This window comes from Thamnophis elegans, chromosome 4 (assembly GCF_009769535.1).
Source record: "Thamnophis elegans isolate rThaEle1 chromosome 4, rThaEle1.pri, whole genome shotgun sequence".
NCBI lineage: Eukaryota > Metazoa > Chordata > Lepidosauria > Squamata > Colubridae > Thamnophis > Thamnophis elegans.
The window spans coordinates 26,449,962-26,467,010 of record NC_045544.1 but is presented as its reverse complement, the minus strand read 5'-3'; the positions used below and the strand labels follow the sequence as shown (position 1 = coordinate 26,467,010).

At 39.4% G+C, this 17,049-nt stretch overlaps 2 protein-coding genes across 2 annotated transcripts in view; one reads left to right on the top strand and one right to left on the bottom strand.

Annotated features, from left to right (window-relative positions):
• Positions 1 to 497: 497 nt before the first annotated feature.
• On the bottom strand, positions 498 to 5,365 carry LOC116506936 (thiosulfate sulfurtransferase/rhodanese-like domain-containing protein 3). Its single transcript, XM_032214827.1, has 4 exons — positions 5,156 to 5,365; positions 3,757 to 3,930; positions 3,165 to 3,324; positions 498 to 1,573 (listed from the first exon to the last, which is right to left on the bottom strand). The coding sequence occupies exons 1-4, from the start codon at positions 5,334 to 5,336 to the stop codon at positions 1,510 to 1,512; spliced, it is 579 nt and encodes a 192-aa protein (XP_032070718.1). The 5' UTR covers positions 5,337 to 5,365; the 3' UTR covers positions 498 to 1,509.
• Positions 5,366 to 8,814: 3,449 nt separating this feature from the next.
• USP45 (ubiquitin specific peptidase 45) overlaps positions 8,815 to 17,049 on the top strand; it is a 55,627-nt gene continuing 47,392 nt past the window's right edge. Inside the window, exon 1 of the mRNA XM_032216175.1 lies at positions 8,815 to 9,913. The gene's annotated coding sequence lies outside the window, so the exon portion shown is untranslated. The remainder of the gene's footprint in view (positions 9,914 to 17,049) is intronic.

Here is a 17,049-nt window from a genome sequence, read left to right as displayed (position 1 = left end):
CTACAAGCCTCCTAAAGGCTATGCATGCCCTTCCTTTGACCAAAAAAAGGGGCCTGTTTTCATGAAAAATGGGCCGTTTTAGGGAGGTCTGCAGAGTGCAAAAACTTTTTTTAATTTGCCTCTTCAAAATCTTGGTGCGTCTTATACTCCGAAAAATACGGTACTTGATATGTCACTGAATTAAGGATAACCAAAGTGTTTTTGTATGCAAACGCTTGGGCTCTTTGCACTTAAGTGTTGGAAGTTATTTTTTTACAGTGTGTTTGGATACTGAGTTACAAAAACAATTGTGAGGATTTTTTATTTTTTTTAGCTTTTTCATGTTCCCTTTTTAGTTTGGCCAATTTTGTTGAGGCTGGTCATGTTTTCCCACACATTTACTAACAGAATTGGTTGAGACACCACATTTGTTGTGCTTTGGAAATTACTTTGTTAACTTAAGGATTTTAACTTTATTTCTAATATAGACTAACTGCATAGGAATAAAACACTGGAAATTAACATTGACTATTTTATTTCAGAACCATAAGCAGTAATTCTTACAAGTACTGCATCAGTACAAGTACACATAATGCATTTTTTAAAATTATTAAAAAATTAAAATATTTCTCTGGAGTGCCTTATCACAAGTTACAAGTAATGTGTTTGCCTTTTTTGTCTTTGGCTATGAGAAGAGAAACATACACCAGAAGTTGGGAGAGCCAACTTCGAATGAGTTAACAAAATTTTACCAGTTTCATTATCTTAACATGGGATTAGAATGGTCCTCATACCATTCAGCATATAGCGCATTGTACTGGAAATCCAAAGTTTTCATGTTATATAATCTTTCAGCAATTTTCCAGAAGTTGTTCATGTAGAAATAGATTGTGTCCCTAATTTAAAAGTTGCATATGGAAGCCTTATCACAGATACAATACATATGTCTCTAATCATTTCCCTCTGCATATACAAAAATAAAATTTCTTCATAATATTTCTGCAAATATTTAATATTTAGAGATAGTTGAAAGTCAAGAACAACAAGAGGGACTAAGGCTTAATTCCTGAATATGAAGTTGAAAAAAAATACAGGTCCTTTCTATTACCTGGCTAAACATTTTAATGCCATTTTCCCAAGGGCTTAACATTTTTATAGTACATTTTTGTTTCATTTCCAAAGATACTCATAGTTTCTCATGTGATGGGCAGCTATATAAATTTTGATTAATAAATAGCTACAATTTAATTCCACTTTATATTACTTAAATATTATTTATTACTAAATGTATTGCAATGATCAATTGTCTATTTCTTAAATCTATTTCAATTACTTTTTAAAATGTAAACAAAAATTTCCATGTTAACCAGGCCAAACATTTGAAGCGTATCTCAGCTTTTTTCTTTGTTGGCAAAATAGCCATGTCTTAATACGCCTAGATGCCTTTTATATCTTGATGCACTTTATTAAATAGAATTAGCTATCACCCTCTCTTCATTTTCAGAATACCTAGTTTGTGTATTCTAGATATCATTTCTTCTTTGAAGATTCATGCTCCAGCCATTCCTTGTAGCCACCAGGAAAATGCTGAACTCTGAAAGCACACAAGACAGCTTCTGTAACACTTCTTATTGCACAAACCACTTTCAGGAACATTATCTTCTTAAGAGTAAGGTGACTAGAGATGTGGGAGAAACATTCTGGCATAATAATTTTATTTTATACCATGTAAGGGAACAAAAAAACCCATGCATAATTACTCTTCCTCAAAACGTAAACAATGTTTAGTAGAGATAAAGTAGTGAGAAAGTTTGAATCATACTAGTTAAATGCTTTTGGAAATCAGCCACATAATAAAGTAATTTTGAATAATAGCAAATATAAGGATGTAGAATAAAATGCTTCTTTACTTGTTTTTAAATGAGATATTCTTAGTACTTGGTCACTCTATTCTATTTTGGATATTTATGCTAGGATTTTTAAATAGATTTTGGCTTAGAATACTTTAATCCAAACGTAGAATTTCACAGGGTACAACCATTTTCTCATAGTACTTCTAAGTTTGTTCTTTTTTTTAAATTGGCTAAGTAAAAAGCTGAATAATGACACCCTCTTTTAATTGTGGGGTAAGAATAATATAGAAGCAGTGTATTTCAATTTAAAAATGGATTAATATTCCTTAAAATATCTTAAACCCAACTGGAAAAGGGGAAGCCTATAATAGAAAATAAAAGTGATGCAAATGTGAGTCTTGCCACAAGGTTTTAAATACTGAATTACCTTTGTCCTGAATAAAATACCCTGTTTTCCCGAAAATAAGACCCCTGGATAATTAGCCCAATTGGGCTTTTGAATGCATGCACTACAATAAGCCTTCCCTGAAAATAAGCCCTCACTGAAAATATTGTAACACAGCAGCAGCCCTGAGGTGATCATATTCGCTGCCTCCTGCACCTTTAAAATAAGGCCTAGTGTTTATTTCTGATGGAGGGGGTTCAAAAGAAAATAAGACCCTGTCTTATTTTTGGCGAAACACGGTACATGATGGCACTGTTTTTCCTTCTACAATCATATTTTGGGGTGGGGGGGCAGGAATAAGAAAATTTCTGTAGAATCAAATGTTTTGAATGCAAGTTAGTGTTTGTTGGGGAAAAATTGATCTCTTAATTGATTTAGAACATCCATAGTACATTTTTTCTTAGTTTTAGATTTTCAGATTTAGATTTAGATTTAGATTTTTACTTTATTTGTATGCCGCCCTTTTCCCTGAGGGGACTCAGGGCGGCTCACAATTCAAGGGAAGGGAGAACAGACAAGTTACAAACATGAAAAACCATACACCGTTAAAAAGCACAACAGTCATACCATTCGAGTGGGGTTGCAAGTCTTTAGCCCCAGGCCTGTCGGAACAGCCAGCTTTTAAGGGCTATGCGGAAGGCTTGGAGGGTGGTGAGGGTGGTGAGATGAGTTATTCAGAAACTGTTAGCTGCTATTTATTGGATCAATCCTATCCATTGCATTTTAGGAGCAAAATACTTAAGAATAAACACTTTCCCCATGACTTGTATTTCTCCTTTTAAGTCCATAATATTTAGAAATCAAATTAGAAACAGCTCATTTTCAATAAAACTACACCAATTTATTTATATATATATATACACCTTTCCTAATTGCTTTATGCTTACCTGCTAAAACCCAATGATTTTGCAACAGCTATAGCCTGTTTACTTCTCACTCCAGCAAGACAGGAAAACATTACATGATCTGATTTAGAAGGCATATCTTGATCGTATTTCTCTTTGAAATGTTCTGAGTCCATTTGTAAAGCTTTCAAAACTTCCCCCACTGTAAAAAATAAACAATCTCCATTGATTTAATTGGTCTTTTTATGATGATCCATTGGCGGGAGTGCCATTTTCATGCTAAGCATAAAATTGAGTCACTAAATAGGGATCCCATGTGCCACAATGGCATGCGCACGTGCGCGTGCACACACACACACACAGAATTACATCACAATGCAAATCTTGCCCTTTTCTATTTGTATCCCAATGCTGGACACAAGTACGCAAGTGACAGGACCTGTGTAGTGATGTATGTTTTGTTGCCCATTTTGTTTTACCTCCTTGACTTCTCTGGATGATAACAGTTGGCCTGCTGCACAAATCCAAGTCCAGAAAGTACTGCACATAAAATAATTTCATGTTTTCCCCCCTTATATACAATGAACTGGACTTTTGTTTTTCCCCTGCTGTAAATCACCCAGCAGCAACTTACATGGAATATGGATTGAGCCAGGAATTTTTCCATGCTCTGCAATTTCCCATTTTTCTCTAACATCAATAAGCCGGATGGCCTTTGATTTCAACAAATCTTTGAGCTGTTGATAGGAGACATTGTGATCCTCAGCTGTGGAAAAGTGGCAAACAATTTGTCTCCTGGTTTTTGGAACTATAAAATAAGAAAAGAAAAAAGTTAACAATAATATTACAGATTCTGACATGATTAATCAAAGCACTAATTTGCTTCTAAGTGCTGCTGGGCAACAACACCAGCTAGATAATCAATGAATTGACCAAGCACTTAAATGGACAAGCAGAGTCCAGACACGCTGTCTGTATATTTACCCCAGAGGAGTTTTCCAGATCACATGAATTTCATATATTATTCCTTTACTCTGCTCAAAGGCAACAACTTAGGATATGTTTTACAATAGAAAAACTGTGTCGGCTTAATCCATGAAACTAAAGTATCAAACCACATGTTGGTTGAATAAGACAGACTGGTTCCTATTCTATTTTAATCAATTTGGTTTGATTTTGGCTTAATCTTTGTTTATTGTAAACCGTGGTTTTTGCTTTAGCAAACTATGGGAACATAGTGGAGTCATAAACCAGAGGAAATCATTCCAATTCTCTTAGAAAAGTCTTTGACTTTTTTTTATAAAACAAAGAATACCAATTTTTATGACTGCTTTGTCAGACCATTTTGTCAGACTTATACCATTTGGGGAGCTAAATACATTAACTTTTGTATTATACAACAATTCATGGCTTACTTAGCATAATATGAATATTAGGTTATAGTACTTGTTTCTGTGTATTACTGCAGTTCTTGTGTAATACTCAAAAGTATCTTCTACGTCAGAACGTAGTGGAGTCATAAACATTCCCATTCTCTTAGAAAATTATTTTGACTTTTTTTTTAATAAAACAAAGAATACCTACTTTTATGACCCCTTTCTCAGACTTATACTATTTGAGAAGCTAAATTAAATAACCTGTGTTTTATACAACAATCTATCTCCATAAGACCGCTAGTGAAAAAAAGAGGAAGAAATTTTACAAATGAGGAAGTCAGGCTGAAAAACAGCAGGGAAACTGCCAAACCCACGAAGGTAAAATTGGAATTTGAACCGGACTCCAGTGAACACGCCACTGGAAACTACACGGGGCCTCAGTCTTAAATATGCTCGTTCTGTCTACTTTACACTGATGAAGTTGCTACGGTACTAAAGCAATTGCATTCTTTTAAAAGTTCAGTATTTTTTTTTCCAGGAAGCGGGTACAAACAAGTTAAAGCGTTTGTCCATCACTTAGCAATGAATTTAGTAATCCAGGAAACAAGGGAACGCCCTCCTACACTCCGATTCTCCTAACCTTGCCGGAGATCTTACAGCCTGAAGGGTAAATGCGAACGATGCCAGCCGCCGATTCAAATCTATGCAGGACGCTTTCACGGTGGCTCCATGTCAGCTGGCTTATCTTTCGTCCACCGCAGCCGCTTAGCCTACTTGCAGCCGGCTGCGTAATTAAACCAAAAGTGAATTGACCCAGCCGTCTGCAACATCCCTGCATGGTTCCTACTGCTGCCGCGCTCTCTTGCCTACAAGGCCACCGCCCACTTGGGCTGGGCTTCCCGAATATAGTAGGCCACCGATTTGCCTGTCTCCTTGGTTTCGCTTTCCCATGAAGCTGCATCTCAGTGTGAGCAAGAAATGCTAATTGAATGAGAGCAACTTTTGCATCTCATTTGGAAATCAAGGACCCAGAGTATGGAGGAAGAATGGAGAGGGCAATCAAGCACAGTAATCCCACGGTCATTGAGCCAGTTTTTGGTGCTTTTGGCAAAAGTTGCTCTCATCAGAAAATAGGACTTTGGACCACTGAGCAACAGGACTTTGGACCACTGTGCTTCATTAAGACCAGAATCAACGCAGCCGTCTACCAGGAGATTTTGGAACACTTCATGCTTCCTTCTGCAGACGATATTTATGGGGGTGCTGGCTTCATTTTCCAGTTGCCCACACTGCCAAAAGCACCAAAACCTGGTTCAATGACTGTTGTATTACTGTGCTTGATTGGCTAGCAAACTCACCTGACTTGAACCCCATAGAGAAGCTATGGGGCATTGCCAAGAGGAAGATGAGAGGCATGAGACCGAACAATGCAGAAGAGTTGAAGGCCGCTATTGAAGCATCCTGGTCTTCCATAACACCTCAGCAGTGCCACAGGCTGATAGCTTCCATGCCACTCCACATTGAGGCAATACTTGCTGCAAAAGGGGCCCAAACCAAGTACTGAGAACATATGCATGCTTATACTTTTCAGATGTCTGATATTGTTCTATGTACAATCGTTGTTTTATTGATTGCATGTAATATTCTAATTTTCTGAGATGGTGGATTTGGGGTTTTCATGAGCTGTAAGTCATAATCATCACAATTATGACAAATCACAGCTTGAACTATCTTGCTTTGCATATAATGAGTCTATCTCATATATTAGTTTCACCTTTTAAGTTGCATTACTGAAATAAATGAACTTTTGCACAATATTCTAATTTTTTGAGTTTCACCTGTATATACTGTAGTTTAGTTGGTATAACAGCTACCTAATCTGGGTTGCAACAGTTCAGGTGACCAGGAAATGGATACAAGGACACAGAATACTCAAAGTCTCTGCCAAAATCTGATAAGATACTGTAGGAAGTTAGCACCCATCCCTCTCCTAGAAGAATGAAATATCCTAGAAAATATTGAAAAGGCAGAATATTATATTTCCCCGGATAAGAAATGGAGAAACATGTTTTTAGGCAGGAGAGAGACTCACTCTTAATAGCCCCAACTTTTTCAATGGGCTATTAGGGGCCCTGAGCTAGTTTACTCTGCATAACAAAGATAGGATTAGTTTTCTACAGAAACTCACCACATGGCATTTTGAAACTCAACCAAGCTTGGGACTCAAAACACAGCCTGCCCTGCATGGCACATGGGAGTCTGACAACCAATCAGAATACAATTCTTACACAGAAACAGGAAACAGTGAGGTGGGCCGAACAGAGTATAAAAAACCCAGCAAGCCCCTTCTTCCTCTCTTCTTCTTCACTCAATACCTTGAAGCATGTGATCACCTTTTTTCCCAGGACCTCAAGCCATGTGGTCCTGTCCACCATTAAACCATCTTTCCAAACAGCCTCCATGTTTCCAGTGTCTTTTTCCCCACTTGGAGCTGAACCCAGAAGGACATTTCTCCCAACAATATTTCAACTGGAAAATGAATATGATTTGGAAAACAATCCAATACAGGAATCAAAGGCTGATTTCACAAGAGGCTATAATGTGGCTTTTTTTGGATCTGTGTGATTCCAGACATCTTGCAATGCACACACATCCCTCCCATGTCCAGGAATTAGTAAAGATCCTTTGTTTTCTGCTAAGTATATTTAAGAAAGCATTCCATGTAATTTGATATATTGTCTATAGAAAATAAATACTAGCTGACCTAAATAAAGCTCTGAAAAAATCAATAGTATTATCTTTAGTATTAGTATTACACTATATAATCTAGAGTTTACTTTTATTAACTGAACTGTGATCATAAGCTTTTATGGAAAGGTTTGGATACTGCAAAATTCCTGCTATACCTAGGGAAAATATCACCCACATTCATACAATCTGTATTCATAACACTATTTAACAAACCTTAACTAGTCAAAGATTTCAAATTTCATTAAGCTTTATAAATATATTAGTAGGTTAAGATTCAGTTAGTACCTCTTGACTGGTTTAAGGAATATTTCAATATTTGGGCACCCATGTATCTACTACTACCAGTGAGATCCAGACTGACCTTTGTGCAATAGCATTAACAAGGGTTTTTCTAGAAAAATATTTCAATTGCATTGATCTAGCACAGGGATATCAAATTCATAGCCCATGGGCCGGATGTGTCACTGGCCACGCCCACTCCCAGTTTAGCAAAGGGGGGGAAAAAGTCACAATCATCACCTGACATGACGTGAGTTTGACACCTCTGCGAAAGATCAATTTTCATAATAAAGCGGGAATTAATTCATATTGCTCTGTAGTTTCTTTATCAAGTGATCGTGACCATTTTTAAACACCGTTGCACCCACCTTTCATCCCTCCCTCCCTGTGCGGATGGATGGACGTATGTATGTATGTATGTATGTATGTATGTATGTATACATACATACATACATACATACATACATACATAATACTATGAAAGTATTTTCACAGCTGTCTATGTCATTTACATTTGTTTACTTTAGATTTCTATATGCAAGATGTATTACTGTTTAAAACTAGTCATCTCGTGATAATTATTTAGTAACAGTAAAGCATTTCATAACTTCTTGTGCAACAGTGAATGAAATGGAACACATCATATTTAAAGCAAACATAGATAATTAAGAATTTTATGCTGTAATTTGCCATTGTTCTTGCTCCAAAAGAATATGTTTTCACTGGAAACCAGATATAGTACCAAAATATGACAATGATGTCATTCACCCATTTTGCAAGTGAACATATTGTTATTCTGGGACATTTTGCCTGACTTTCTTATTAAGAAATTGTGTTTGTGGCCAAGTCATTACAATTAGCTTTTGAGTAGAACAAGGTAAGTACTGTAGCTACTAGAATTAAGTGTCCACTGATATGAAAGGCATTGTTTAAAAAACTGTTAGCCTGATCCATCAAGTGACTTCTTGCATCTGCCAGATTCTAGTCTGCCCATATTTTCCTTGATATGTGCATGATTTTTCCATGGACATTAAAATTATATGTCTTAGGCAATTATTTGCCATCAAGAAAATCAATTTGGTGCTACGGTTCCATGAGATTTTGCATGGTTTCCATTTATTCATTCGATATTTAAGCCACTGCACTGTGATTTACATAAATATTGTTACATTGAAACATTTGCAACCTGATTTTAACAAAATTGTTTACAGAAATAAAATATTTACAATAGAATCTAAATTGGTGAACTTGTACAAACAAGAAGCACCTTTAAAATAAACATAACACTAATTTTATTTTTTTAACTTTGCTTTAAATATTTCTAAATGGGAAGCATGATAAATCTAAGTAGGCATACAAACTGGTTCTCTAGTTGCTGGCTGTCAACTTGGCCATATGGTAACCTTTTTCTATACCAGTTTTAAAATGGAAATATATTCATTTAAGATACGATTATCAATGGCACCTAGTCATGATGCGGGTTCTTCCAGGGTCAGAGGCAGTACCTGAATGCCAATCACAAATGATGAACTTTGGGCTTTTTAGAGCATCTGACTGGCCACTGTATCAAATGACAATAAATTAGACAGGCATACAATTTAACCCAGGATAGCTCTTAAATTCAGCGCTTTCCTACATGTATAGTTTTGTTAACACTTGAAGAGGGATGCTGGCAGATATCAAAGGCTTATTTCCTTCTTTACAAGCAGGATGGAAAGGAAAAGAGAGAGATAAAAAGAAAAGTTGGTCTCCCCTATTTTCACCTGTCACACTCTCTGCTCTATGAGGTGGGTGGGAAGGAGAGGGGAGCTTGCACTTCCTGAGACAGATAGACAGACAACGTGACCTGCAGATCAGCTTCCTACATTTCTCTTGGGTATTGCCAAGGAAGGGGGGGGGGGAGGCAGGGCCGTGGAAAATCATGAAACAAAATCAAACTTATGCATTAAAAAAATCAGTCCGGGGGTGGGTTTTTTTTCCATCTGCAAAACGTGGAGGTGGCTGCGATGCCACCCACAGATTAAAGGCGCCTTTTCTCTTCTTCGGAAGCCCGTTTGGGCATGAAAGTTGGGACGACGCATTGCGCCCGGAGATCGGATTTCTGCTAGAACCAGCGGAGACCTCGATCGGATCCTCCAATACTTGGGAATTGAAGGGCAAATAGCCCCTGACCCTTACGCGCCTAGTAGCTGTTTAAGCGCCGTTCGGCCAAGCAGCGAGCTCCAGCCGGACCGCAGCTGTGGGTGTGCGAAACGGGGACGGGACATCACCCTGCCGGGCGGCAAGGGAAGGTATCCTGCTGGCAGGAGGTCCGCTTCCTGCTCCTCCTCTTTCGGCTGTCGTTTTAACCGGCTGCCTCTCTGGGCGAAGCAGAAGCTCAGCGCGGTGAGTAGGAAAGGAGAATAAGAGGTTGGGGGCCGGCCGAGCCGCGGAATCCCCTGGAATGTCGCCCGCCGGTGGGTTGCCTCGCTGCGGGCAGGGGACTGTGAAGGCTCGCTCGACTTCTCCGGAAGGGGGAAGATTGCCTTTTGGCGGGCCTTCCTAGCCGCCTTTCCTGACCTCTAGTAGTAGTAGCAGCACGTCGCCCGGGTCTTGCACTCCTCCGTCTTCAAAGCTGGGGGCGGAGATGGGCTGGCGAATGACGGAGTCGCCCCCGAGACGAGGTTTCCTTCTTTCTTTGGTTGGGAGGTCGGTGGCCTCCCCCGTGACGCCGGCTAGAACTCTCTCTATCCTTAGCTCTATCGAGGTGCTGCTGCCTTGGAAAAGCCCCGGAGCTGGGAGCTTGCTCAGCCCTTGAGGCCGACCGTAGCCCCTCCCCGTTTTGTTAAGTGCTAGTGAGATTTGTGTTGAAGGCCTGGATTGTAAGGGTTTGGGGGGGGGGGGCGGGGAGGGAGGAAGGAAGCCTCGGTGGGTGAAACGGTGTTTTCTGGTGTGTGTGTGTGTGTATACATACACATACATACATATATATGAATCACACACACCACACAAAATAAGCCCTCCCCCAAATATTGCAACATAGCAGCAGCCATGAGGTGACCATGCTAGCTGCCTCTAGCACTTCAAAAATAATAATAAGACCTTCCCAAAAATAAGGCCCTTCTTTCGGAGGGGGGAAAATAAGACCCTGTCTTATATTTGGGGAAACATGGTAAGTGTGTCTCACCGGCATTGACTTCTCAACCAATGATGTGCAGGTTTGTATTGTGTGGCCTCTAAAAATGTGGAAAGCACTGTTTTCGTAGGCAACATAAGGCCTTGGCAATCTAATGTTCCCCCTTGACAACTGCATGCTGGCTCTGCATCATATTCCAGCAACTATATTCCTAAGGGTTTTCTTAGGCAATTTGAGACGGAACCAAATTGCGCAAATTTTTATTCTGTTTGTCCCTTTCTTTAAGGAATATATGAATTATATGAACAATCTACTGGGAGAGATCTGTATCATAATCTTTGATTATATGAACAATCTACTGGGCCATAGTCTTTAAGAAGGAAATGCTGTGTCCATTGGCTGTTTATCCGCTAAGCAGTGTCTTCAAAATATTCTCTCAGTCTTACTTTCTTAAACCTGCCAGGCCTCTGCAATATGTTTTGATACACCCACTGATGGCTGCTCCAAGTAGCAGTAGCGGAAAAACAGCCTTCCAGAGAAATACCAATCAGTATCTTTGATTTAGACAGCTGTTACAGATTTGTAAACTGACTTGTCTGCTTATGTGGCCTACTGCTGCTATGCGGTAGGTAAAGTCCCAAAGCTGCTTTTTCAAAAGGGAACTAGACTTTTTGGTTTTTCCCTAACCCTAACCCTAACCCTAGCCCTAGCCCTAGCCCTTTCACTTCAGCTCTGGCTGGGTGGTGGGAAGGATTTACACTCTTTATACAAGGCAGGCCTTCCTAGGAGTATAAATCCTTCCATTTCCCACCATCCAGCCAGAGCTGAAGAAGCTTCTGGGATGAGAAGTGAAACGTCTTCAAAGAAAAACCAGAAAGTCCTGAAAAAGCACCTTTAGGACAACCATGACCCGGATGACTGAGAATCTCCATAGACATGTAGATAAAGTTAGGTGGTGAAAATTATTATAATCTTCTAGGTACCGTATTTTTCAGAGTATAAGACACACCTTTTTCCCTCAAAAAAGAGGCTGAAAATCTGGGTGTGTCATACACTGAATACAGCATTTTTTGCCTCTCGAAACCCTGCTCCCTTCAACAAAATGGCCGTATATAGCCTTTAGAAGGCTTCCAGAATGCTCCTGGGGCCTGGGGACGGCAGAAGTGAGTGAAAAATGGGCCGTTTTTTGCTCATTTTTGCACTCTCCAGTCCACAGGAGCACTTTACAAGCCTCTTAAAGGCTATTCATGCCCTTTTTTTTTTTGAAGAAAATGGGCCTGTTTTGGCAAATAAAAGGCCATTTTTGGGAGGTCTGCAGAATGCAAAACCTTTTTTTAAAATTTGCCTCTTCAAAATCTTGGTGCGTCTTATACTCCAAAAATACGGTACTTCTCAACTTACAACCATTTGTTTAGTGGCCATTGGAAGTTATTGTGGCACTGAACAAAGTGACAACTGTTCCTCATATGTCTGTCATAACATTCCCATCATCTTGTGGTCAAAATTCGGGGGCTTGTCAGCAGGCATATTTATGATGGTTGCAGTGCTCTGGGGTCATGTGATCACCATTTGCAATCTTCCCAGCTGGCTTCTTATAAGCAAAGTCAATGGAGAAGGCCAGACTGGCTTAATGACCACATGATTCACTTAACAACTGCACTGATTCTCTTAACCATGGCAAAAAAAACATTGTAAAATTGGGTGTGATTCACTTAATAACTGCCTTGCTTAGCAACAGAAGTTCTGGTCTCAGTTATGGTCATAAATTGAGGACTACCTGTATTTATTGGATAAGCTGCCAACTGATAAAAAGTTAAAGAGGATATAAGAACTCAAAACATATCTGGAGAAATAGCTCCAGAATGTGCCTGTTAGTATTTTCCTCCCCCCCCCCCCCAGTCATTGGGGAGTATCTGTTTATCCAGAATTTCAGCTGTAATTCTTGTAGTTAATTATTAAATGAGAGGTTTGTTCCTGTGATTCATGGATGGCTTTGTGTTCTAATAAAAAGTGTAGTGTATATAGCTAAACATTAGTTTGGGGAACATTCTGTGTGATAAAACTATTATGTCATTTCATATAAAGCATGATTTACCCTCAACTACCCCCACCCCAAATCCAGGCAGATCACCGTAAAACCAGTTTCCATCTGGAAGAAAAAAGTGGCAAAAATATGTACAGAACTAGGTTAGATACTGTACATGGGACTAAAAAGCAAAGAAACATTCAGCTCATAGGCAAAATACATGCTTCATTCCCTCACATTTCTTATGCTACAGGATGATAGATCACTTTATAGCATATATTTTTAAAATTCTTCCAAAGTTAAAAAAAAATAAGTTGGGGGAGGAATGAGAAAGCCTGATAAACTGCAAAAGAACACCCTATTTTCGGTGGGAACATATTGGATATTCTAGAGATAAATTGATATGCTACAATGTGGCACCCACTTCCCTTGAAGTAAAATGACACTTCATTACAAGTTAATTATGTGCAGTGTGACAGATCTGCAGTGATTGAATGAAATACTTCAAAATTTGGGTGCCAGATACTGAAATCTTTTAAAGATCTCTCTGGTAGCAAAGTAGAGGCAAGATTGCAACACAATGGCTTGTGTTTTATAGACTTGAGACATTTCTTTATAATGTGATTGACTTGTAAACATTTTGTCATATTTCTTTAGGAACTAATTCAAAGCTGGTATTCTGTAGTTATGTTTCCCCTTAAGTTCTGTAGCAGCATACCCTCTGCCTCTTGGGGTTAGCTGGTAATGTCCAAAGTAGAGCAATATATCATCATTGAACATTGAGAGTGATGTGTGTCACAAAGAACAAAGTAGGACAGCTTGTTTTATAGAGAAAAATCCCCCGAACTCTGATAACAATATTCTACTCTTGGCAATCACAAACTCCCTGGGAAGCAGAATGTTCATTATGTTGACATCCTACTTTCTTGTCAAACATTGTGCATTCCCTGTCAAGCTGTAGCAACACATATCTGAACTGATTATTTCTAGACACTGTGGCTCTTCTGACATCGATAGCCAGCATGCAATGTTTTGCCCTTATTAATTCTGTGCTTGAATATAGTTCTGATTATATTAATTAAATGATAGTGAACCTGTTAATGTTTATTCTAATTCTGAATTAAATGGTTTCACCATAATTGTCAACTTTGAATTGTTTAGTTTATATTGTCATTGCACCTCGTACAATGAAATTAAATGCCATTTTCAGTGTACATTATAACTATACAAATAAAACACAAACACACATCCTTCACATTCTATACAATTGAATTGAAAACCTGATATTGCATTAGTATTGCACTATACAATAGAATTCAATATGGTTACTGCCCTGAGATAGAAGCTGTTTTTCAGCCTATTTCTGTTTGTTTTATTATCATGTACCAGATGGTAAAAGTTAAAAAAGGATGAGATGGAGCTTTAAGAATGTTTTGAACTTTCTTAACGCAGCGGCAGCTATAAAGCTCTTCCAAAGAAGGGAAAGGGCAACCAATGATGTTAACCCTCTGGAGTGCTATCCGATCTGCCACTCTGCAATTGGCAAACCATACACAGATGCAGTAAGTTAAAATATTCTCTATGGTGCAGGGTAGAAGGTCACCAGCAGTTTTTCATCCAGTTGTTCAGCAACCAGTGAGTACTGGAACATAAGCAAAGCTAAAAAATAATAATTCTATATCCGTCAGGGAAGATTTAATTGGTACAGGAAACTATTATAGAATGGGATCTATCTATCCTGGATAGTTTTATCATAGCAATAGTAGCACTTAGACTTACATACCGCTTCACAGTGCTTTATAGGCATCTCTAAGCAGTTTGCAGAGTCAGCATATTGCCCCCAACAATCTGGGTCCTCATTTTACTGACCTTGGAAGGATGGAAGGCTGAGTCCACCTTGAACCAGTGAGGATTGAACTGCTGGCAGTCAGCATAATTAGCTTGCAATCTAACCACTGCATGACTGTGGATCATCAATCACCACCACCACCACCATTTCTGTATGAGTGAATGTATACACTATTTTAGTACCTGAAGTGAATTCAGCACCCGAGGCAGACACATCTAAATGCTATTCATTTGCTCTACATCAGCTCTTTATACACTATATTGCCAAAAGTATTCGCTCACCCATTCAAATAATCAGAATCAGGTGTTCCAATCACTTCCATGGCCATGGGTATATAAAATCAAGTGCCTAGGCATTCAGACTGTTTTTACAAACATTTGTGAAAGAATGGGTTGCTCTCAGGAGCTCAATGATTTCCAGCGTGGAACTGTGATAGGATGCCACCTGTGCAACAAATCCAGTCGTGAAATTTCCTCGCTCCTAAATATTCCACAGTCAACTGTCAGCTCTATTATAAGAACGTGGAAGTGTTTGGAAACGACATCAACTCAGCCACGAAGTGGTAGGCCACATAAACTGACGGAGCAGGGTCAGCTGATGTTGAGGCACATAGTGCAAAGAGGTTGCCAACTTTCTGCAGAAACAATCGCTACAGACCTCCAACGTCATGTGGCCTTCAGATTAGCTCAAGAACAGTATGCCGAGAGCTTCATGGAATGGGTTCCCATGGCTGAGCAGCTGCATCCAAGCCATACATCACCAAGTGCAATGCAAAGCATGGGATGCAGTGGTGTAAAGCATGCCGCCACTGGACTCTAGAGCAGTGGAGAGGCGCTCTTGGAAGTGACGAATTGCACTTCTCCATCTGGCAATCTGATGGACGAGTCTGGGTTTGGCGGTTGCCAGGAGAACGGTACTTGTCTGACTGTATTGTGGCAAGTGTAAAGTTTGGTGGAGTGGGAATTATGGTGTGGGGTTGTTTTTCAGGAGCTGGGCTTGGCCCCTTAGTTCCAGTGAAAGGAACTCTGAATGCTTCAACATATCAAGACATGTTGAACAATTCCATGCTCCCAACTTTGTGGGAACAGTTTGGAGCTGGCCCCTTCCTCTTCCAACATGACTGTGCATCAGTGCACAAAGCAAGGTCCATAAAGACATGGATGGCAGAGTCTGGTGTGGATGAACTTGACTGGCCTGCACAGAGTCCTGACCTCAACCCAATAAAACACCTTTGGGATGAATTAGACTGAGAACCAGGCGTTCTCGTCCAACATCAGTGTGTGATCTCACAAATGCGCTTCTGGAAGAATGGTCAAAAATTCCCATAAACACACTCCTAAACCTTGTGGACAGCCTTCCCAGAAGAGTTGAAGCTGTTATAGCTGCAACGGGTGGACAGACGGCATATTGAACCCTATGGATTAGGAATGGGATGTCACTTACAATAAGTTCATATGCAAGTAAAGGCAGGTGAGCGAATACTTTTGGCAATATAGTGTAGTTGATGCGAAGGATGAAAAGGATGCTTGAATCAGTCCTGCCGCAACATGCCCATTGAATCCTAATTCATCATGGTTAATGATAGGGAATAGTATTCAGTTAAGTGAGTGGTGGTAGAGGAGTGGTTTTCATTTTTGATATGTTAAGACTAAAAAAGACATTCTTCGTTAATATTTTTGTTTGTTGACAGGGATTGAACATTTTGCCTTCATTTTTCAGTGGTTTGTCATGAGTTTAGCAGTGAAGTTTGGGAGGCTGTAGAAGAGGATTCAGGGATTGGTTCCTGTTTGTCCTGAATCTCATTTCTCAGACTTTTGTATCTTCTGGGTATCTGAATGGATTAGGCATGTGCAACCTGCCAGCACCTCTGCCTTGTGGCAACCATGAAACCTCAAAGATGGCCTCAGCCTGGTTTGCTTCAGGGTTGACACCTTGTTGATCTCTCTAGGAATTCTTCACTGATGCTGTTTCTACTGTTCCTATCTTTTAACATGCACATAAAGTTTTAAAAGTTAGTTGCATATCTAGCATCTGTGTGCTGAGTGAAATCTCTGTAGAGCTTTACAAGATAATTTCAGTGGTGGAATAGGCTACCTTTTAAAAACTCCCCCCAAGATGCCATTTATAAGTGGAGCATGCCTCTAGTTTAGACTATCAAGGTTATGGGTTTTGAAGAATTTTGCATGACAGTTACAAATGAAAAGAATGCTTCTGTCATTACTGGTCTGTAGTTCTGGTTCTTTTATTGCTCCAGGAAGCATTTAGTGCTTGCATGCTTGAAAGGATTTCAAAGCTGTCATTGCGATGAAATTTCTGATCTGCTGATTGATGACATTGTTTACTTGCTAGTTATGATAGCAACAGTCCTCACTGTAATTGGATCAGCATTGATCTCACTCTGGACATATCTAATGCCATAAAAATGGAACATTTCTGCATGCAGCTCCATAAACACAATATTTATAAACATTTCATTCCTAGCCAAGAGAGGAAGCAACTTTGCTCACCAGGCTTTTTTTCACTGCAGTGCT

Excerpts from the sequence above, each read along its gene's own strand:
- LOC116506936 (XM_032214827.1), bottom strand. The coding sequence starts at position 5,336 with ATGCAGGGATGTTGCAGACGGCTGGGTCAATTCACTTTTGGTTTAATT. Across the intron at positions 3,931-5,155 it reads TCGCATTTACCCTTCAGGCT|TTCCAAAAACCAGGAGACAA; the intron begins GTAAGATCTCCG and ends CTTATTTTATAG. Across the intron at positions 3,325-3,756 it reads TGGCTCAATCCATATTCCAT|TGGGGGAAGTTTTGAAAGCT; the intron begins GTAAGTTGCTGC and ends TATTTTTTACAG.